This window comes from Zasmidium cellare, assembly GCF_010093935.1.
Source record: "Zasmidium cellare ATCC 36951 unplaced genomic scaffold M409scaffold_3, whole genome shotgun sequence".
NCBI classification, from domain to species: domain Eukaryota; kingdom Fungi; phylum Ascomycota; class Dothideomycetes; order Mycosphaerellales; family Mycosphaerellaceae; genus Zasmidium; species Zasmidium cellare.
In genome coordinates this window covers 1,225,937-1,240,031 of record NW_022986947.1, presented here as the reverse complement: position 1 = coordinate 1,240,031, position 14,095 = coordinate 1,225,937, and the positions used below count along the sequence as shown (strand labels likewise).

General features: G+C 52.9%; 8 protein-coding genes across 8 annotated transcripts; 5 read left to right on the top strand and 3 right to left on the bottom strand.

Moving 5' to 3' along the window:
• Positions 1-745: 745 nt before the first annotated feature.
• On the top strand, positions 746-1,111 carry M409DRAFT_17783 (uncharacterized protein; the record flags this gene model as incomplete). The annotated part of the gene is made up of 3 exons (XM_033804214.1): positions 746-827; positions 882-938; positions 996-1,111. 3 exons carry the CDS (start codon positions 746-748, stop codon positions 1,109-1,111), a joined length of 255 nt encoding a protein of 84 aa, XP_033673441.1.
• Positions 1,112-1,333: 222 nt separating this feature from the next.
• On the bottom strand, positions 1,334-2,023 carry M409DRAFT_50229 (uncharacterized protein; the record flags this gene model as incomplete). The annotated part of the gene is made up of 1 exon (XM_033811483.1): positions 1,334-2,023. One exon carries the CDS (start codon positions 2,021-2,023, stop codon positions 1,334-1,336), a length of 690 nt encoding a protein of 229 aa, XP_033673440.1.
• Positions 2,024-3,067: 1,044 nt separating this feature from the next.
• On the top strand, positions 3,068-4,333 carry M409DRAFT_17781 (uncharacterized protein; the record flags this gene model as incomplete). Its single annotated transcript, XM_033804213.1, has 1 exon — positions 3,068-4,333. One exon carries the CDS (start codon positions 3,068-3,070, stop codon positions 4,331-4,333), a length of 1,266 nt encoding a protein of 421 aa, XP_033673439.1.
• A 232-nt stretch (positions 4,334-4,565) lies between these two features.
• Positions 4,566-5,731, top strand: M409DRAFT_63224 (uncharacterized protein; the record flags this gene model as incomplete). Its single annotated transcript, XM_033815488.1, has 3 exons — positions 4,566-4,851; positions 4,905-5,230; positions 5,303-5,731. 3 exons carry the CDS (start codon positions 4,566-4,568, stop codon positions 5,729-5,731), a joined length of 1,041 nt encoding a protein of 346 aa, XP_033673438.1.
• Positions 5,732-5,868: 137 nt separating this feature from the next.
• On the bottom strand, positions 5,869-7,610 carry M409DRAFT_17778 (uncharacterized protein; the record flags this gene model as incomplete). The annotated part of the gene is made up of 3 exons (XM_033804212.1): positions 5,869-6,732; positions 6,826-6,940; positions 7,012-7,610. The coding sequence occupies 3 exons, from the start codon at positions 7,608-7,610 to the stop codon at positions 5,869-5,871; spliced, it is 1,578 nt and encodes a 525-aa protein (XP_033673437.1).
• A 343-nt stretch (positions 7,611-7,953) lies between these two features.
• On the bottom strand, positions 7,954-9,404 carry M409DRAFT_35568 (carbohydrate esterase family 9 protein; the record flags this gene model as incomplete). The annotated part of the gene is made up of 3 exons (XM_033810415.1): positions 7,954-8,209; positions 8,265-8,965; positions 9,015-9,404. The coding sequence occupies 3 exons, from the start codon at positions 9,402-9,404 to the stop codon at positions 7,954-7,956; spliced, it is 1,347 nt and encodes a 448-aa protein (XP_033673436.1).
• An 813-nt stretch (positions 9,405-10,217) lies between these two features.
• M409DRAFT_17776 (glycoside hydrolase family 3 protein) lies at positions 10,218-11,960 on the top strand (the record flags this gene model as incomplete). The annotated part of the gene is made up of 1 exon (XM_033804211.1): positions 10,218-11,960. The coding sequence occupies one exon, from the start codon at positions 10,218-10,220 to the stop codon at positions 11,958-11,960; it is 1,743 nt and encodes a 580-aa protein (XP_033673435.1).
• A 218-nt stretch (positions 11,961-12,178) lies between these two features.
• Positions 12,179-13,882, top strand: M409DRAFT_63201 (uncharacterized protein; the record flags this gene model as incomplete). Its single annotated transcript, XM_033815481.1, has 6 exons — positions 12,179-12,224; positions 12,255-12,360; positions 12,418-12,594; positions 12,647-13,145; positions 13,215-13,531; positions 13,600-13,882. The coding sequence occupies 6 exons, from the start codon at positions 12,179-12,181 to the stop codon at positions 13,880-13,882; spliced, it is 1,428 nt and encodes a 475-aa protein (XP_033673434.1).
• Between the last annotated feature and the right edge of the window lie 213 nt (positions 13,883-14,095).

The following is a 14,095-nucleotide window of genomic DNA, read 5'->3' as shown; positions in this document are numbered from 1 at the left end:
TCCGAGAGCCCTCGCGACTCTTCGCACAATCGGCGCCGCATACGTTCACGCTGATGTTCTGGTACAGAACTGCGAGCCCTCGGCCGCACATACTTCGAATCCCTAACGAACGATCACTACGCAGGGCAAGGACGGCTGAATAACAACCAACAACGCCGTCAGCTTATGGACGGCATACGAACGTCCTCACTGCATCTGCACCTGCCATTTCTCGCCTTTCACTTGAAGAAGGTCGGTGAACAGGTCACAAGAACAAGGACACGCGGCTTCAAAGATAAGTCTCAAACTTCTGGTTTGCTATGTCGAGCGCCTCCATGACGTTCCCCGCCTCCCCAGACTGCACATCACGAAGGAGACAAGCTTCAAGGCCGTCGATCGCCAAAAGCTTGGCGTGTTGGCCAATGGACCCTCGTCGTGCTATCTTGTACAGTGACTTTCGGGCTAGCAGAGTAGGCTTCAGAAGGAGCGTCATTCTGTTTGGAGAGAGTGCGCGAGGGCGGATACGTCGTTCGCCGCCAGATCCTTTTTCTTTGACTCGGGCCCAGGGTGATGAGAGTAGTCTAGGATGCGTAGTAGGGCCTATGGACCGGTGGGTATATATCTTCGATCTCCTCTTCGTACGATATTACCTACAACATTTGTGGACCAAGGTTCTGGCGGTAACTTTCTTAATATCACCCAGGGGTAGCAACATTCACCCTCCTCGAACCACATACTTGACCACAGTGCCGAAACATTTCACAACATGCAGGACGCCTTCTCTCACGACAACTCCGACCCCGTCGAACGGCGAAGATCTTACGGTCGAGGCGGCTTCGGGAACATGTGTAAGTCTTGGTCCACCGATATCAACACTTTCTCATAGCTAACGACGGTTCAAGATACCCCATCCCAATACAGAGACTTGTTCGTCGTCGCTCCAAAGACCGACGAGGAAGGTGTGTTGCCCCAATTCTCGATTCAGTCGAATCCATCGCTGATAGTGTCGTTTGCAGGTGCATCCAGACGTCGAAGCTCAATATGGTCTCGACGATCGACAAGCACGAGCAGCTCCGGATCGTTCATGGACAAGATCCTACGACGCAGCTCGAAGGCGGAAGAAGCTCGATGATTGATATGAACGAACGGAGTTCAAGGGTTTCACGTCATTGGTCTGGGGTTTTGCGATGTTAAGATGATCCGTAGTGGTCAAATGAGATGGTACCTGAGACAGTGTTTGAGTTGTTTCCGTCGTGAACGGTATCGACAGAGAGTATAAGAACAATCTTGTCAAAGAACGCTTCCATTGCACTCGCCTGAACGCTGCAACCAACTCCGAACATCGAACATTTCTTCAAGTAGCAGCTGCAGAAGCATAAGCACCAGCAAAAGCACCCGCATTCGCAGCGGCGGCATCTCTCGTCAACTTCCCAATTCCCATAGCTATCGCAGCAGCGATATATTGGAAAGTGCTTCCAAGCCTTCCATCTGCGCCTGGGCCCATGAACTCGAATTCCCCTGACAGCCTCGATGAACTGAAACTGCAGACCCATCTCGCAACAACTTCCTCCTCACCAGTCTCGCCACGCCTTGTCAACTTCCAACTCCCGTACGAACTCTCCCATTCGAAGTGCTGCACACCCTGCTCCGTAGGCATCTCCCACTCGACGCGCGGGAGTGTCGATTTCCACCAATGAGTTTTGGTCTTGAGCTCGATACCCTGAGATGGCATTTGGACTTTGAAGTCCTTTACGTGGGTCTTGCATGTTACTAGTGGAGAGGAGTCTTGGTCGGAGGTGCTGTGGATTGTGATGCCGGTGTGCATGGTGTGGGTTGAGATGGCGTTCAAGAGGACGCCTTCAGGGGTGGTGATGTTCAGTGTTGACTTGAAAGTGCCCTTTTTGGTCTTGTGGAGGACCCATTTAGCCGGGAGGCCTCCTCTTGATGCGGTGTTGCTTAGGCTCGAGGATGGGACCGAGTAGACATCTGTTGTGACGTCCTTGTTGGTGGTGTAGAAGTTTGGCGATTTTTCGTCGGCGAGCATTTTGTCGGTGGTCGTTGACTTCTGTGTTGTTCGAACAAAGTATAAAGGTAGGTCAAGAATTGGCTAGCAGAGATATCGATGTAGTGAACCGGTTTGAGTATGCTCCTTCCCTGAAGCACATGGAACGCAGGCTTGATATATATCAATCTGCATTGATCAGACCACGCCAGTGTCTCTTGGCCATGTCCAGTCGTACTCTCATAGCGGACTACGCCATGCTCCAATTCCAACTTTCTGTCCTGAGGCAGTGCTCGCTTCTGGGATATGTGCAGCAGCCAAGCAGCCACACAGCGGCAGCTGAAGAGTACGAGTACGAAACATCTACAGTGACCACTCAGCTCCCAAGATACCACATCACATCATTTCTTGGCTGACTTCAACCCACCTCGTCAAGACCCCTGTATCGAAGTGGTGCAGCACAAAACACTCACTCAGCCTCACGAAGATCATGCGGAATGCTCCCTCCTCTTAGAGCACATATGAAGAAATCTGATCGACATGCCGAGACTTGGTCACAGTCTCAACGCTGCCGAAGCGCCGCTGACGAAACAACCAAGTCCATGTGATGTGATGAGACGTGGGCAGCCATTTGCTGCTCGGTAAAACGACGTGCAAAGCAGCAACTTTCAGGCCACTTTTCTTGCACTGCACCTGCTGGCAAGACCGCCGGGATGGCGACTGAATGTTACTGTTGTCATTGAGGAAGAGAAAGCGGAGGGTGAGGTGTGTGGCTTTGAAAGACGTTTCGCAATAGCAATAGCAAGCAGATTACCATCTGAGTTTTGCAGTAACCCCACTAAACGTCTGTACCTAGGTCGATATCTCTCATCTAACTGGGAACTAGTCTAACTTAATTCATCATTTATGCCGTGATGTGCTTTCCTAGAGTAGCTAAAACAATCTATATTGCCATTATCAATTCAAACTAGACTTTAACGAGATATTTGATGTTATAATCAGGCTCTAAAGTCTAAAGTGTTCATTCGCTCCGTCCAGATCTTTCCCAGACGAACATCACACGCGTTAGTCCAATGCACGCAACAAATGTTCATGCAGGACGCTCCTTTAGCTCGCATCGACGAGACTGATCAAGCCTTGTTCTTCACAGCTACAAAGACGACTCCGTCTGACCGTGCGTTGGCCCCTCACCTCGCCGTTATCACTGCCCAGCTCTCCGGCACCTTTCTTCGTGGTCCACACCCAGGCATCGTGTGCTATCGAAGAAACTTCTTCCATGTTCGAGGCAACATTGTCTTCCAGTCGGCTACCAAGTCACTTCTCGCAGCAACTCCCAGAGGAGACTCGCGCCACATCCATATATCCGCAAGCCTGTCCGCCGTGGAGAGTACAAATGGAGATCAGGTGGCCATAATCGCGCTCCGGAGGGGTGCACAAGAGGCCTCTCCATCGCTTGACACGCAGATTGTCGCGCCAATAGACATGGATGTCGAACCCTCCAGTGGTCTTTCAACTCCAATATCCTTTTCCTGGTCCCGTCTTCAATTCCGAGCAGCTACTGCGAAAGGCGGTCGACGGAAGGAAAAGGCACCGGAGCAGAGCTTCCGACTCCAACTTCATGTGTCTGCTTGGATAGGAGATGCTTCGGAAGTCTTATTGGCTGAGACATGCTCGGCGCCCATCATTGTTCGTGGGCGGTCACCTGGTAACTACACCTCGACCAGCAAGATATCGAAAGATAATGCAGGTCCTGTGGCCCCTTGCGAGAGTTCCTCCCAGCATGCCACGAGCGAGCAGCCCCAAATTGCTCGTGAAAGTGCTGCTCGAGCTATGAGCATCTCAAACCTAGAGATAGACGCAGCAGGTGAACAGCCTCCGGCCTCTACAAGCTACGAGGATTTTCTTGATCTCGGTACTCTGGAGTCTTTGATAGAACCAGCTGGCGCTCCACCCGACCTCTCCGCTGTCCAGCTTGGGCACGATGACAGGTCTCCAGGACTGTTATCAAGCCTCAACTTGACGAATGCAGAGTACCTCGAATGGGTGGATAGCGGCGATTTTATATCGCCTACGTTCACACCTCAAGACTTTCTCCCTTCAACTGACTCCAACGCTGAGCTCCTCTCGACAATTTCTTTCCACCCAGCAGATTTTACCGATGCGAGGACAGATCACCAGCACGACGACCTATTTCCAGATGACACAAGTGAAGAATCATATTCTTATACTTACATTCCTCTAGCAATGGACGATCGCACACCTCCTGTCCAGGCTGTCTATGTGGGTGCCCAGCTCGTGTTCTACGAAGCCGATACTGACTGCCATCCAGCAACCGCATGGGGCACACCATAAAGTCACCTTACCAAAGACACTCAACGGATCAGGCAAGAGATACTTTGGCGAACTAGCCGATTAGTGCAACTGTTCTCTGTACGTCGACCTGCGCCCTTCAGTCATGCGCCACTCCCGGTCAGATACGTTACATTTGTCTGCGACGCAATCGAAAGAACGCCTCCCACTCAAGAACAGTTCGTACTTGCAGAAATCGATCTGGTCTTCTCACATCCTCTCAGCATTGGTCACCATGGGACAAGAACCATTCGGCGTGGGCATAATTGGCTACGGATCTAGCGCCCGAGTTTTTCACATTCCGTTCATCTCCGCATCGCCATTCTTTCGACTACGTGCAATTGTGCAAAGGCAAACTCGAGCCGGACAACCGGATGCTGCGACTGAGTTGCCGGATGTCACACTGTACAGGCGCGTGGATGACTTGTTGCGAGACAAGCAGATTGACGTGGTCATTATCACCACGCCGCCAGCATCACATTATCAGCTAGCTGCCGATGCTCTGAGATCTGGAAAACATGGTATGTTCGAAACGTGCACATCTGCTTTAGTATGATACTGATAACATCTGTAGTGGTCGTGGAGAAGCCGTTCACACCAACGTATGTCGAGGCTGAACAGCTTGTTGAACTGGCAGCCAAGACCAACGCACTACTTACGATCTACCAAAACCGTCGATGGGACTCGGACTTCGTGGCGGTCAGCGACCTAATGGCTCGCGGCGTGCTTGGTCGAGTGGTGGACTTTGAAAGTCATTTCGATCGTTTTCGACCCGAGGCACCAGCGAACACCTGGAAAGCTGATCCCGCCCCTGGCAATGGTGCCATTTACGATCTCGGCACTCATCTTATCGACCAGGTCGTACATCTCTTCGGTATGCCTGCCAGAGTGACTGGATTTGTGTATTCGCAGCGTAGCGCCACAGGCAATCCAACAGATCTCGACGACTCCTTCACCGCGCTTCTCCACTAGGCTGATGGCATGCTTGCGACTATCCGAGCGGGCGTGATGAGTCCGCAGCAGGAGCAGTTGAGATTTTGGGTGCGGGGTGATCGCGGAGCGTTTCGCAAGAATGGATTCGATCCTCAGGAAGCACAATTGAAGAAGGGCTGGAGCCCAAGCGATCCGGGGTTTGGCGAAGAAGCGGATCAGCCCAACCGTGGTGTGATCAGTCTAGCAGTCCCGCAAGATGGTGCTACGACGATGACTGAAAGTGAACATGTGGATGATGTCCCACCTGAGCGAAAAACGTATGCGGAGTTCTACAGGCGACTTGCTCTCGCGATGTGGACGGGCGATGCGACTTTGCTGCCTGTGGCGCCAGACGAAGCTGCCCAGGTCATTCGTCTCGTTGAACTTTTGAAGGAGAGCTCCTCACTTGGACGAACCTTGCGGGTATGAAGCAGATGAGTTCGGTTGGCCCAGGTGGCTTCCTTCATCGTACTTGGGACTCTGCCCAAGCTTGAAGCTTTCTTGTTGTTGTACGGATCTTTTCATCGCGCGAAGAATTGCTCTCAACGGCTTTCCCTATTTTGCTATCATGGATGAGGTCCCACAGCAAGTGCACAACCCGTCAAACTCCCACCACTGATCAGACGAAGTGTACAAGGAGTTGCTGGTGTAATTTCTGCATCAAGGCCTTGAATCAAATGGTTCAGCATCTTCTCACACGACTCCTTGAAGCCGGGTAGTTTTTCGAAGACCGCCCCTGAAACTCCTACCACCCTTTCGCTTCCATCCTGTGGAGTCGTCGAGTCATCGCCGTAAGCAACCAGATAAAGCGCGAAAATGCTCATGGCCATGACACCTGACGCTCTGTGACAGACCGACAATGCAATACATCTCAAGACGTCCAACCACGGGGCCGACTCTCGCACCGACGACTCAAATGCCTCTGAAAACTCCGCCGCCGACACAGACAGGTCTGCCGTCGTATCGCCCACTAAAGTCGACACCAAACTGGACGCCAGCGAGTCTGGCAAAAAGAGTCTTTCCGGTACGCGACCTGCCCAGGAGGGAAAGTAGCAGATGGTCGACACGAAGATTATGCGCACCAACTCTCCAATGTAATAGCCACCGCACATGTACTCGAGCGGTTGCTTACACACCCCGGCTGGCAGGTTTTGGATGAGGGCGTCGTCCCATCTTGTCCGCTGGACGACGTCTACGCCCAGTAGGCTGAGCTCTGTGTTGATGAACACGTGGTCGGTCTTTTGCAAGCCACATTCGCGCGTGTCCTTGTCAGGTCTTGAGGGATCGAGAGTGGCCACGGGCAGTGTTATCGCTGCGTTGAGGCCGGTGCCTAGCACCATCGATATGCGCATGTCGGGATCGTCGAGACGGCCTCGAAGGAGGCCCCCGACCGTATCGTTGACGATCGATTCGAAGGTTAGGCAAACACCCTGAAGACAATTGGTAGCAAGAGTTAGCACACATCCGCTTCTCGAAGGGACGCTGCAAATATGCAATGCAAAGCCTCGCGAGATGGTACCTACCTCTTCTTGGAATGCCTCCACCAGCAAGGTTCCGATGTCATACCGGACCAGGTCGTCGAACACACGGAAGCCCTTGCCACAGCGGACAATGCTAGCTTGGTTCGTCGCCGTTTTTCTAAGAGGTGAACCACGACACGGTGTTAGATAGGTGGCATTGATAATTCTTGAAGGGAGGATAGTAGTCACCGGAAAGGAAAGGACCATGTCAGACAAAGCCTCCAGCACGCAGCTTGCGTCTTCGTCTCCTCAACTTGCAGCGAACCCATCCAAGAGGCCACATTCCTGGCGATCCAGCCGAAGAAATCGCTCCCTGGCAACAACTTCACCTTTTCCGTGATGTTCCATGCTTGCGTCTCCAGGGTCTTCAGGGTGGTCTTGTTGGCCACTTCGTCAGTGTCAGGGGTATGCTGCAAGTCAACGATGGCGCACCGAAGCGTCGAGCCCCCAACTTCGAGACATACGAACTCGCCGGTCGTGGCTTGTGAATTGGCGATCCTTACCCTGGTGGAGGATGGGAACGTTGCTGTTGTGTTGGGCTGGGCGCAGTGTGCTTTGATCTCTTTGGCTAGACGTGCGGATGCGCGAAGGAGGTTTGTGCGGTCAAGCGGTCGCTCTAGTTCTTGCTTTATGGAGGCTAGGTATCGGTGGAGTTTTGCATGGGCGGTGCGCTCTTGGCTACTGTCCGGGAGAGTGCTTGGGTAAGTAGGATGGTTGATGTCGGTTGGTGAGCTGCTGGTGTTGGCCAGGAATATGTTCGGGCTCGCGAAGGGCAGGTCCGCGGCCATTGTGTTTGCTGAAAGGGCTGGGGATGGGCAGCTGTTGAACTTGAAAGGTAGGGAAGGCAACACTATCATGCTATTGTGGGTAAGATATGCGCTGCTGGTCATCGTTTGTGGCTTCAGGGACTACACAAATATTGAAATCGGTGAGCTGGCTGACGGCTACGTTACATCAATCTTCAACGTATGTACAACATGCGCGAAAGCAATGAAGGCGTTTGTCTAAGCATTCTTTAAGCGCTGCAGATGGTTGATATCTGTCTGATCGACAGACTACTACATGCCGTCTATGTCAAGAGTTTTCACGATCTTACTGCAAACCAAACTGCCCATGTGCACCGGCTCTTCTTCACTTCCTCCCGCACACATGAACACGTTTGCCAAACTTCCACACCTCGCTAACTTGCAAAGTCGTGAGTCCTCGTGCGTCTCTTTTCTCAGTCGAAACCACTAAATCTGCATCGGCACCTGGCTCTGTGCTTCCCTTGATCCCTTGAAGTCCTAGCAAAGTCGCAGGAGTTGTAGTGACAGCCCGCAAAGCCTCTGGCACAGAGCATCCAGCCCATCGAAGCAAGTTGTTGACGCAACTCAGAAGGTCAATCGCGCTGGGTAAAGTCAGCATCACCAAAATGGCAACTACCACGGGGAGGAAATTCTCACCTGCCCGCGAGGGTCTTCGTTCCCTCCAGTTGCAAAGTCAGCCCCTGTTTCACAGTCCTTTGCCCATTCGTCCACTCGTATGTGCCGTCTTCCATCCCCATGAACATCACCGCATCTGTGATTAGGATCAGTCCTTCAGGATGAGCATTGTACGCCAGGCGGAGACTAGACGGGTGCAAATGGATGCCGTCTGCGATGATGCCAAAGTATGGACGACCGTCGTCGGCGAGATCTGTTCGTTGGTCAAAGACACGATCCTTGGAGGAGGCGATCAATCCGAAGATCCCTGGCTCTCGATGGTGCAGCTGGTTCATTGCGTTGTACAAGTGGGTCACCGTCTTCGCTCCAGCCTGGACGCCTTTGACCGCCTCAGCGTATGTTGCAGCGGTGTGGCCGATGCTCATGATGATGCCCTGTTCGCTGAAGGTCTTGATGGAGTCAAGAGCGCCAGCACGCTCTGGTGCAAGGGTGATCATTCTCACGTGTCCAGCTGGATTTACTTCAGTTGTGAGAAGGTTCACCTCTCCATATACTCCCTTGAGGAGCTCTGGCTCGCTGGTTTTGTATGCGAGGATGGCTTCTGGACTGTGACAACCCTTTTGCGTGTGTGCAAAGAATGGGCCTTCGCAATGAGCCCCTAAGCTCTCAGCGCCTTTAGAGGGATCTCGATCTGACCCTGTGGGCCTGAGAAACGGCAGCGCCTGTTTTCCCTGTCAATCACCACCCGAACTTCAGGTGCGTCCAACATACGTGATGGTAAGTCTTCGCGAACTGACTTGTCATGGTCGGAAGATAGCTCGTGGTCCCCGTCTCCAGCAATCTCTGGTTAAGGTCGTGGAGTCCTTTCTGGAACTTCTGAGGCGCAGTGACGCAACTAGAGTCTGAGAAATCGAAGCCGAACGCCCCATTGATTTGAATGTCAATGAAGCCGGGGGCCAGGATCTTGCCTTGGAGATCTACAACGTCGACATCCTCGTTGCTGTCAGGATTCGATGGTGGCTCACACACACGACCAGAATCTGTATCGATCCACAAGGTTTCAGAGATCAGTTGGTTGCCTCGCACGATACGTCCGTTGGAAAACCTCGCGAACCGTGGTGATGGTGTTCGCACGCCGGCTTCAGAGTGTAGCAATGGCATTTTTGCGGGTAGTCAAAGATGTGAAGGATATCTCCACGGCTGAATACCATGATGGACGTCTTTGAAAATGTGTGTTTGAATGATTTGGGCTTGGCAGCGTGTCGAGAGATGGGTTACATGGCCCTGCGACGTTGGCCCGTCAGTGGATATGCTGTGGTTAAACTGGCTGAACCCCTGATACACAAGCCAAGTCAAATATAAACACAGAGCCCACAGCGAGATCCACTGAGGCTTTGACTTCAGGTTACTCCACCAAATCCACATCCTTCTAGCAAACACCACCATCCGTCTAGAACCATCACGCGCTCCACCTCCCAACGTCGCAACTCATGCGCGGCATCTACAGCGCACTGGAGGGATTTTGTGATGCCCCGCACAGGCGCCGACGCTGTTGATGCAGATGCGGCCTGGCTAGACCGGCAAGACTCGTCGTGCGAGAGGCAGTCCGATGCAGTAATGACTGACGCTGGATAGTCTTGTGGGAAATGTTTTCATTGTCGGCTTCGATGGGACCGTCTTGAGCCAAGAGCTAAAGGTCTTGATTGAGCAGTACTCGATAGGCGGCATTTTATTGACGTCCAAGAACCTCAAGTGTACGTGCATTGCCCCCTTTCCACGAGCCTCGTTCACATCTCTACCACACATTCTCACCACAGGTTTACAGCTGCTGAGCAGGCGACGGCACTGATCAGTAGTCTGCAGTGGTGCGCATACTCCGCACAGCATCCACGCCCGTTGCTCATCGCATTAGACCAAGAAAACGGCAGCATTGACTCTTTGATCGATGCTACGATCACTCAGTTTCCTTCGGCCATGGGCATGGCTGCCATAGGAAAGCCCGAGCTCACTGGAAAGGTTGCAGAAGCAACAGCATACGAAGTCGGCTGTGTCGGCGTCAACCTCATCCACGGGCCTGTCCTTGATGTGTTGTCCACTTCTCGCCCATCACCGCTGGGAGTACGAGCTTTTAGCGATGACCCGGTCACAGTCCTGACGCATGGTCTCGACACGGTCCGGGGGTTCAATAGGTCATCTATACTGAGCTGCGGCAAACACTTCCCGTCGTATGGAGACGTCGAGTTTCCAGATGGTACCGAATTCAGTCTGCCGTCAGTCGTCGCTAGCGCTGACAACTTACGAAAGAGAGCTTTTGTACCCTTCCGTGCCTGTGCACAAGCAGGTATGGATGCTATCTTGGTCGGTGGTTGTTCCATGGTGGTCGATGGCAGGAACGTAAGCCATGCCTGCTTGGATCACGACCTGGTTTCCAACATCTTGCGGCGAGAGTGCTCTTTTGAGGGGTGCATCATCTCTGATTGTCTTGCCATGGAGGCACTGTGCCATGAAATTGGCACGTCACAAGGCGTCAGTCGAGCCATCCGGGCAGGCTGTGATATGGTGACTGTCTGCCAGTCCAACCAAGCCCAGCTCGAAGCTCTCGTATCCCTCAGACTCGCGGTTCAGGATGGCAGTGTTTCCCGAAATTCCTTAATAGAATCAAACAGCAGGATCAACAAGATGAAAGATCGTTACATGTCGTGGGAACGAGCATTGCATCCGCCGGGAGTCACTGGTCTGGCATCGCGGAGACTGGAGCACCAGACGCTTTCAAGTCGCGCTTTTGAGGGAGCGTTGAGTCTAATCCGCGATCGTAGCAACGGCCTGAATACTCTCAGAAACCTCCCCAAGGATGCACAGGTGCTGCTTCTCACACCCGTCGTTGGGTTGTTTCCTTCGATTGCGACTCGGGAAACGCCAACACAACCTAATGAACGACCAAAGGCCCCACTTGCGCCCGGGGAAGAGACTTTTCAAACATTCGGATCCACGCTGGCCAAGTCTTTGAAGGCCAGATTAGTACACACATCGTACTCCGCCAACGGCCTTCGTCCACTTCACGAGGACCTAATCGAGCGCTCCTCGGCCGTCATAGTTTTTACAACAGATGCTACGCGTAACTCATACCAGTACGCAGTCACCAAACACGTCAACATGCAATGCAAGTATCAAATCTGCGACAACGGACAGCGGAAGGCCCTTGTTGTAGCCGCTCTGAGCTACCCGCACGACTTCCTCGCGGATCACAGTATCGAAACGTACATATGTGCCTATGACTTTACGGAGCCTTCTCTGAGGAATCTCGTCCGTCTGCTAACGGGCAAGCTGTATGCCACAACGATGCCGCCATTGACAACGGCTCGACGGGCTTTGGCCGACTCAGCGACGGACCGAGTGCCGTCACGGAAGACACTGTGGTTAGTCGAAGCATTTGAGGTAGACCGCGATAGAGCAGGATTACAGAAGCTCCTAGAAAATACTTCGCGAACCCAGCTGATTCCCGTGGTGCAGGAGAGGACGTGTTTTGTGGTACGGAATAGCAGCATGAGGACTCTCCTAGGCTTGATGATCATGTCGAGCCAGACATCGAGCGGAGGCCACGCGGGTCAGATAGAAGCGGTTCTAGTCGATCCGGCTCGGGAGGGACTGGGGATCGAGGAGTCGCTGCGTGAGCACGTAAAGGCAGCCGTGGATTCCGGGCTGGGAGAGAGGGACTGACTTGTGGAGGTGAAGTCTTGGTCTCTGAAAGGGTGACATCGTATTGTTGGTCTACCATGTAACCCAAAGCTATGTACACATACGCGAGGCATACAGTGCTGACTGGCTCTCTAGACCATAAAATGGAGGGACTGTCGCGTGATCCTCTACCCACTCTCTCCTGTGGACTTTGCCTTCGGACAGACCGTGCACTATATTGACACTTTGAGGAAGATCCAATGTCTCCCGATCCAGACAAAGATGTCGAAGCGGTAGCGGTGCACTGCGAACAGACCAGTGAATCTCGACCCCCAGCCCCATCCGGTCCACTTTACTATCGAGTCAAGATCGGACCCTTTAGGCTGCCTTACTTCGCCAGTCCGATCGTGCAGCTCCTCTACGTTGCCGTCGTGTTCTTTTTGTAAGCCGTCTTGCCCGACTGGTGCCAAATATCAAGTCGATAAGCTCACTCCTTCAGGTGTCCGGGTCTCTACAATGCCTTGAGCGGGCTGGGAGGTGGTGGACAGCTCGATGCCACCGTAGCAAACAACGCCACGGTCGCGCTCTATTCGACCTTTGCGACGACTGCCTTTTTCTCCGGCACCGTCTGCAATAAGCTCGGCGTCCGTATAACCCTCACGCTCGGGTGTCTTGGGTACGGATCTTGTTTCATTACTCAACAGTAGAGGCTAACGGGCGACTGACAGGTACTCGCTGTACATCGCATCTTTCCTATGCTACAACCACACGAAAAGCGCTGCCTTCGTCATAACCGCCGGCGCCCTCTTAGGCATGAGCGCCGCTGTGATATGGGCAGCCCAAACGGTGATCATGATCTCCTATCCGAAAGAGTCTCAGAAAGGGAAGTACATTGCCATTTTCTGGGCTATTTTCAACGTTGGCGCGGTCATAGGGTCTCTCATACCCCTTGCACAGACCGTGAATAGCGAAGAGAGCGGTGCCGTAGGTGATGCAACGTATAGTGCTTTCCTCGCCCTGACGGCGTTGGGAGCCATTATGGCAATGTTCATCTGCAACGCTAGTAAGGTTGTTCGAACGGATGGGTCGACTATCACGCTCATGCAGCATCCTACGTGGAGGTCAGAGCTTCTTGGTTTGTGGGAGACGTTGCGTACGGACTGGTACATCACGGCGTTGTTCCCCATGTTCTTCGCCTCCAACTGGTTTTATACCTACCAATTCAACGTAAGAAAGCCGCTCATGAAGCAATGAAAACCAAGCAATGATGCAGAACTAACAACACATGGATCGCAGGACGTAAACTTAGCCCGCTTTGATACTCGCACAAGATCCCTGAACTCCTTACTCTACTGGTGCTCCCAGATCTTCGGCGCCTTAGCCTGGGGAGCCTTCCTCGACATGCCTCATCTCAAACGCAAGACTCGCGCGCGTGCAGGCCTCCTCGCCCTGTTCGTCATCACCATGGGCCTATGGGGCGGTGGCTATGCCTTCCAAAGGACCTACGATCGTCAGTCCGCGCCGCAACAACAGCTAGACTGGACTTCCAAGGGCTATGCCGGGCCCGTGATCCTGTACATCTGCTACGGGCTGTTTGACGCAATTTGGCAGACGTAAGTTATGAACAGCAAATTACATGCTATGTTATGGAACATGCGACTAACGTTGTTCTGCGTGTTAGATATATCTACTGGACTTTAGGGGCCATCAGCAACGACAGCCGGAAACTCGCGATCCTCGCAGGCTTCTACAAGAGCCTCCAGTCGGCCGGCGCGGCGATCGTGTATCGGATCGATGCTCTGAAGGTTCCTTATATGAATATCTTTGCGAGCACTTGGGGTTTGTTGGCCGTTGGATTGGTGTTTGCGGCGCCGGTTGTGTGGACCAAGATTGAGAATCATTCCGAGCCTCATGATGAGTCTGAGGGTAAGGGAGGTGTTACTGCAGACGGGACTGCTTCTTGATGAGGCGGGTGGCGTCCAGTGACATTGTTGTTCAGTGATTTTGCGTTCGGGAATCGGGCATGCTCCCAGTCATAGTATGAAAGCTCTCCCTCACGTCATGTTCATTGACAGCGTTGTCACATCTCTGTGAAAGATCCTAAGGCGGTCGACGATTTTTGAAAGGCTACCAACAAGCAGCTGCTCAAGCTACGCAGAAATCTCAGCACATCCAGC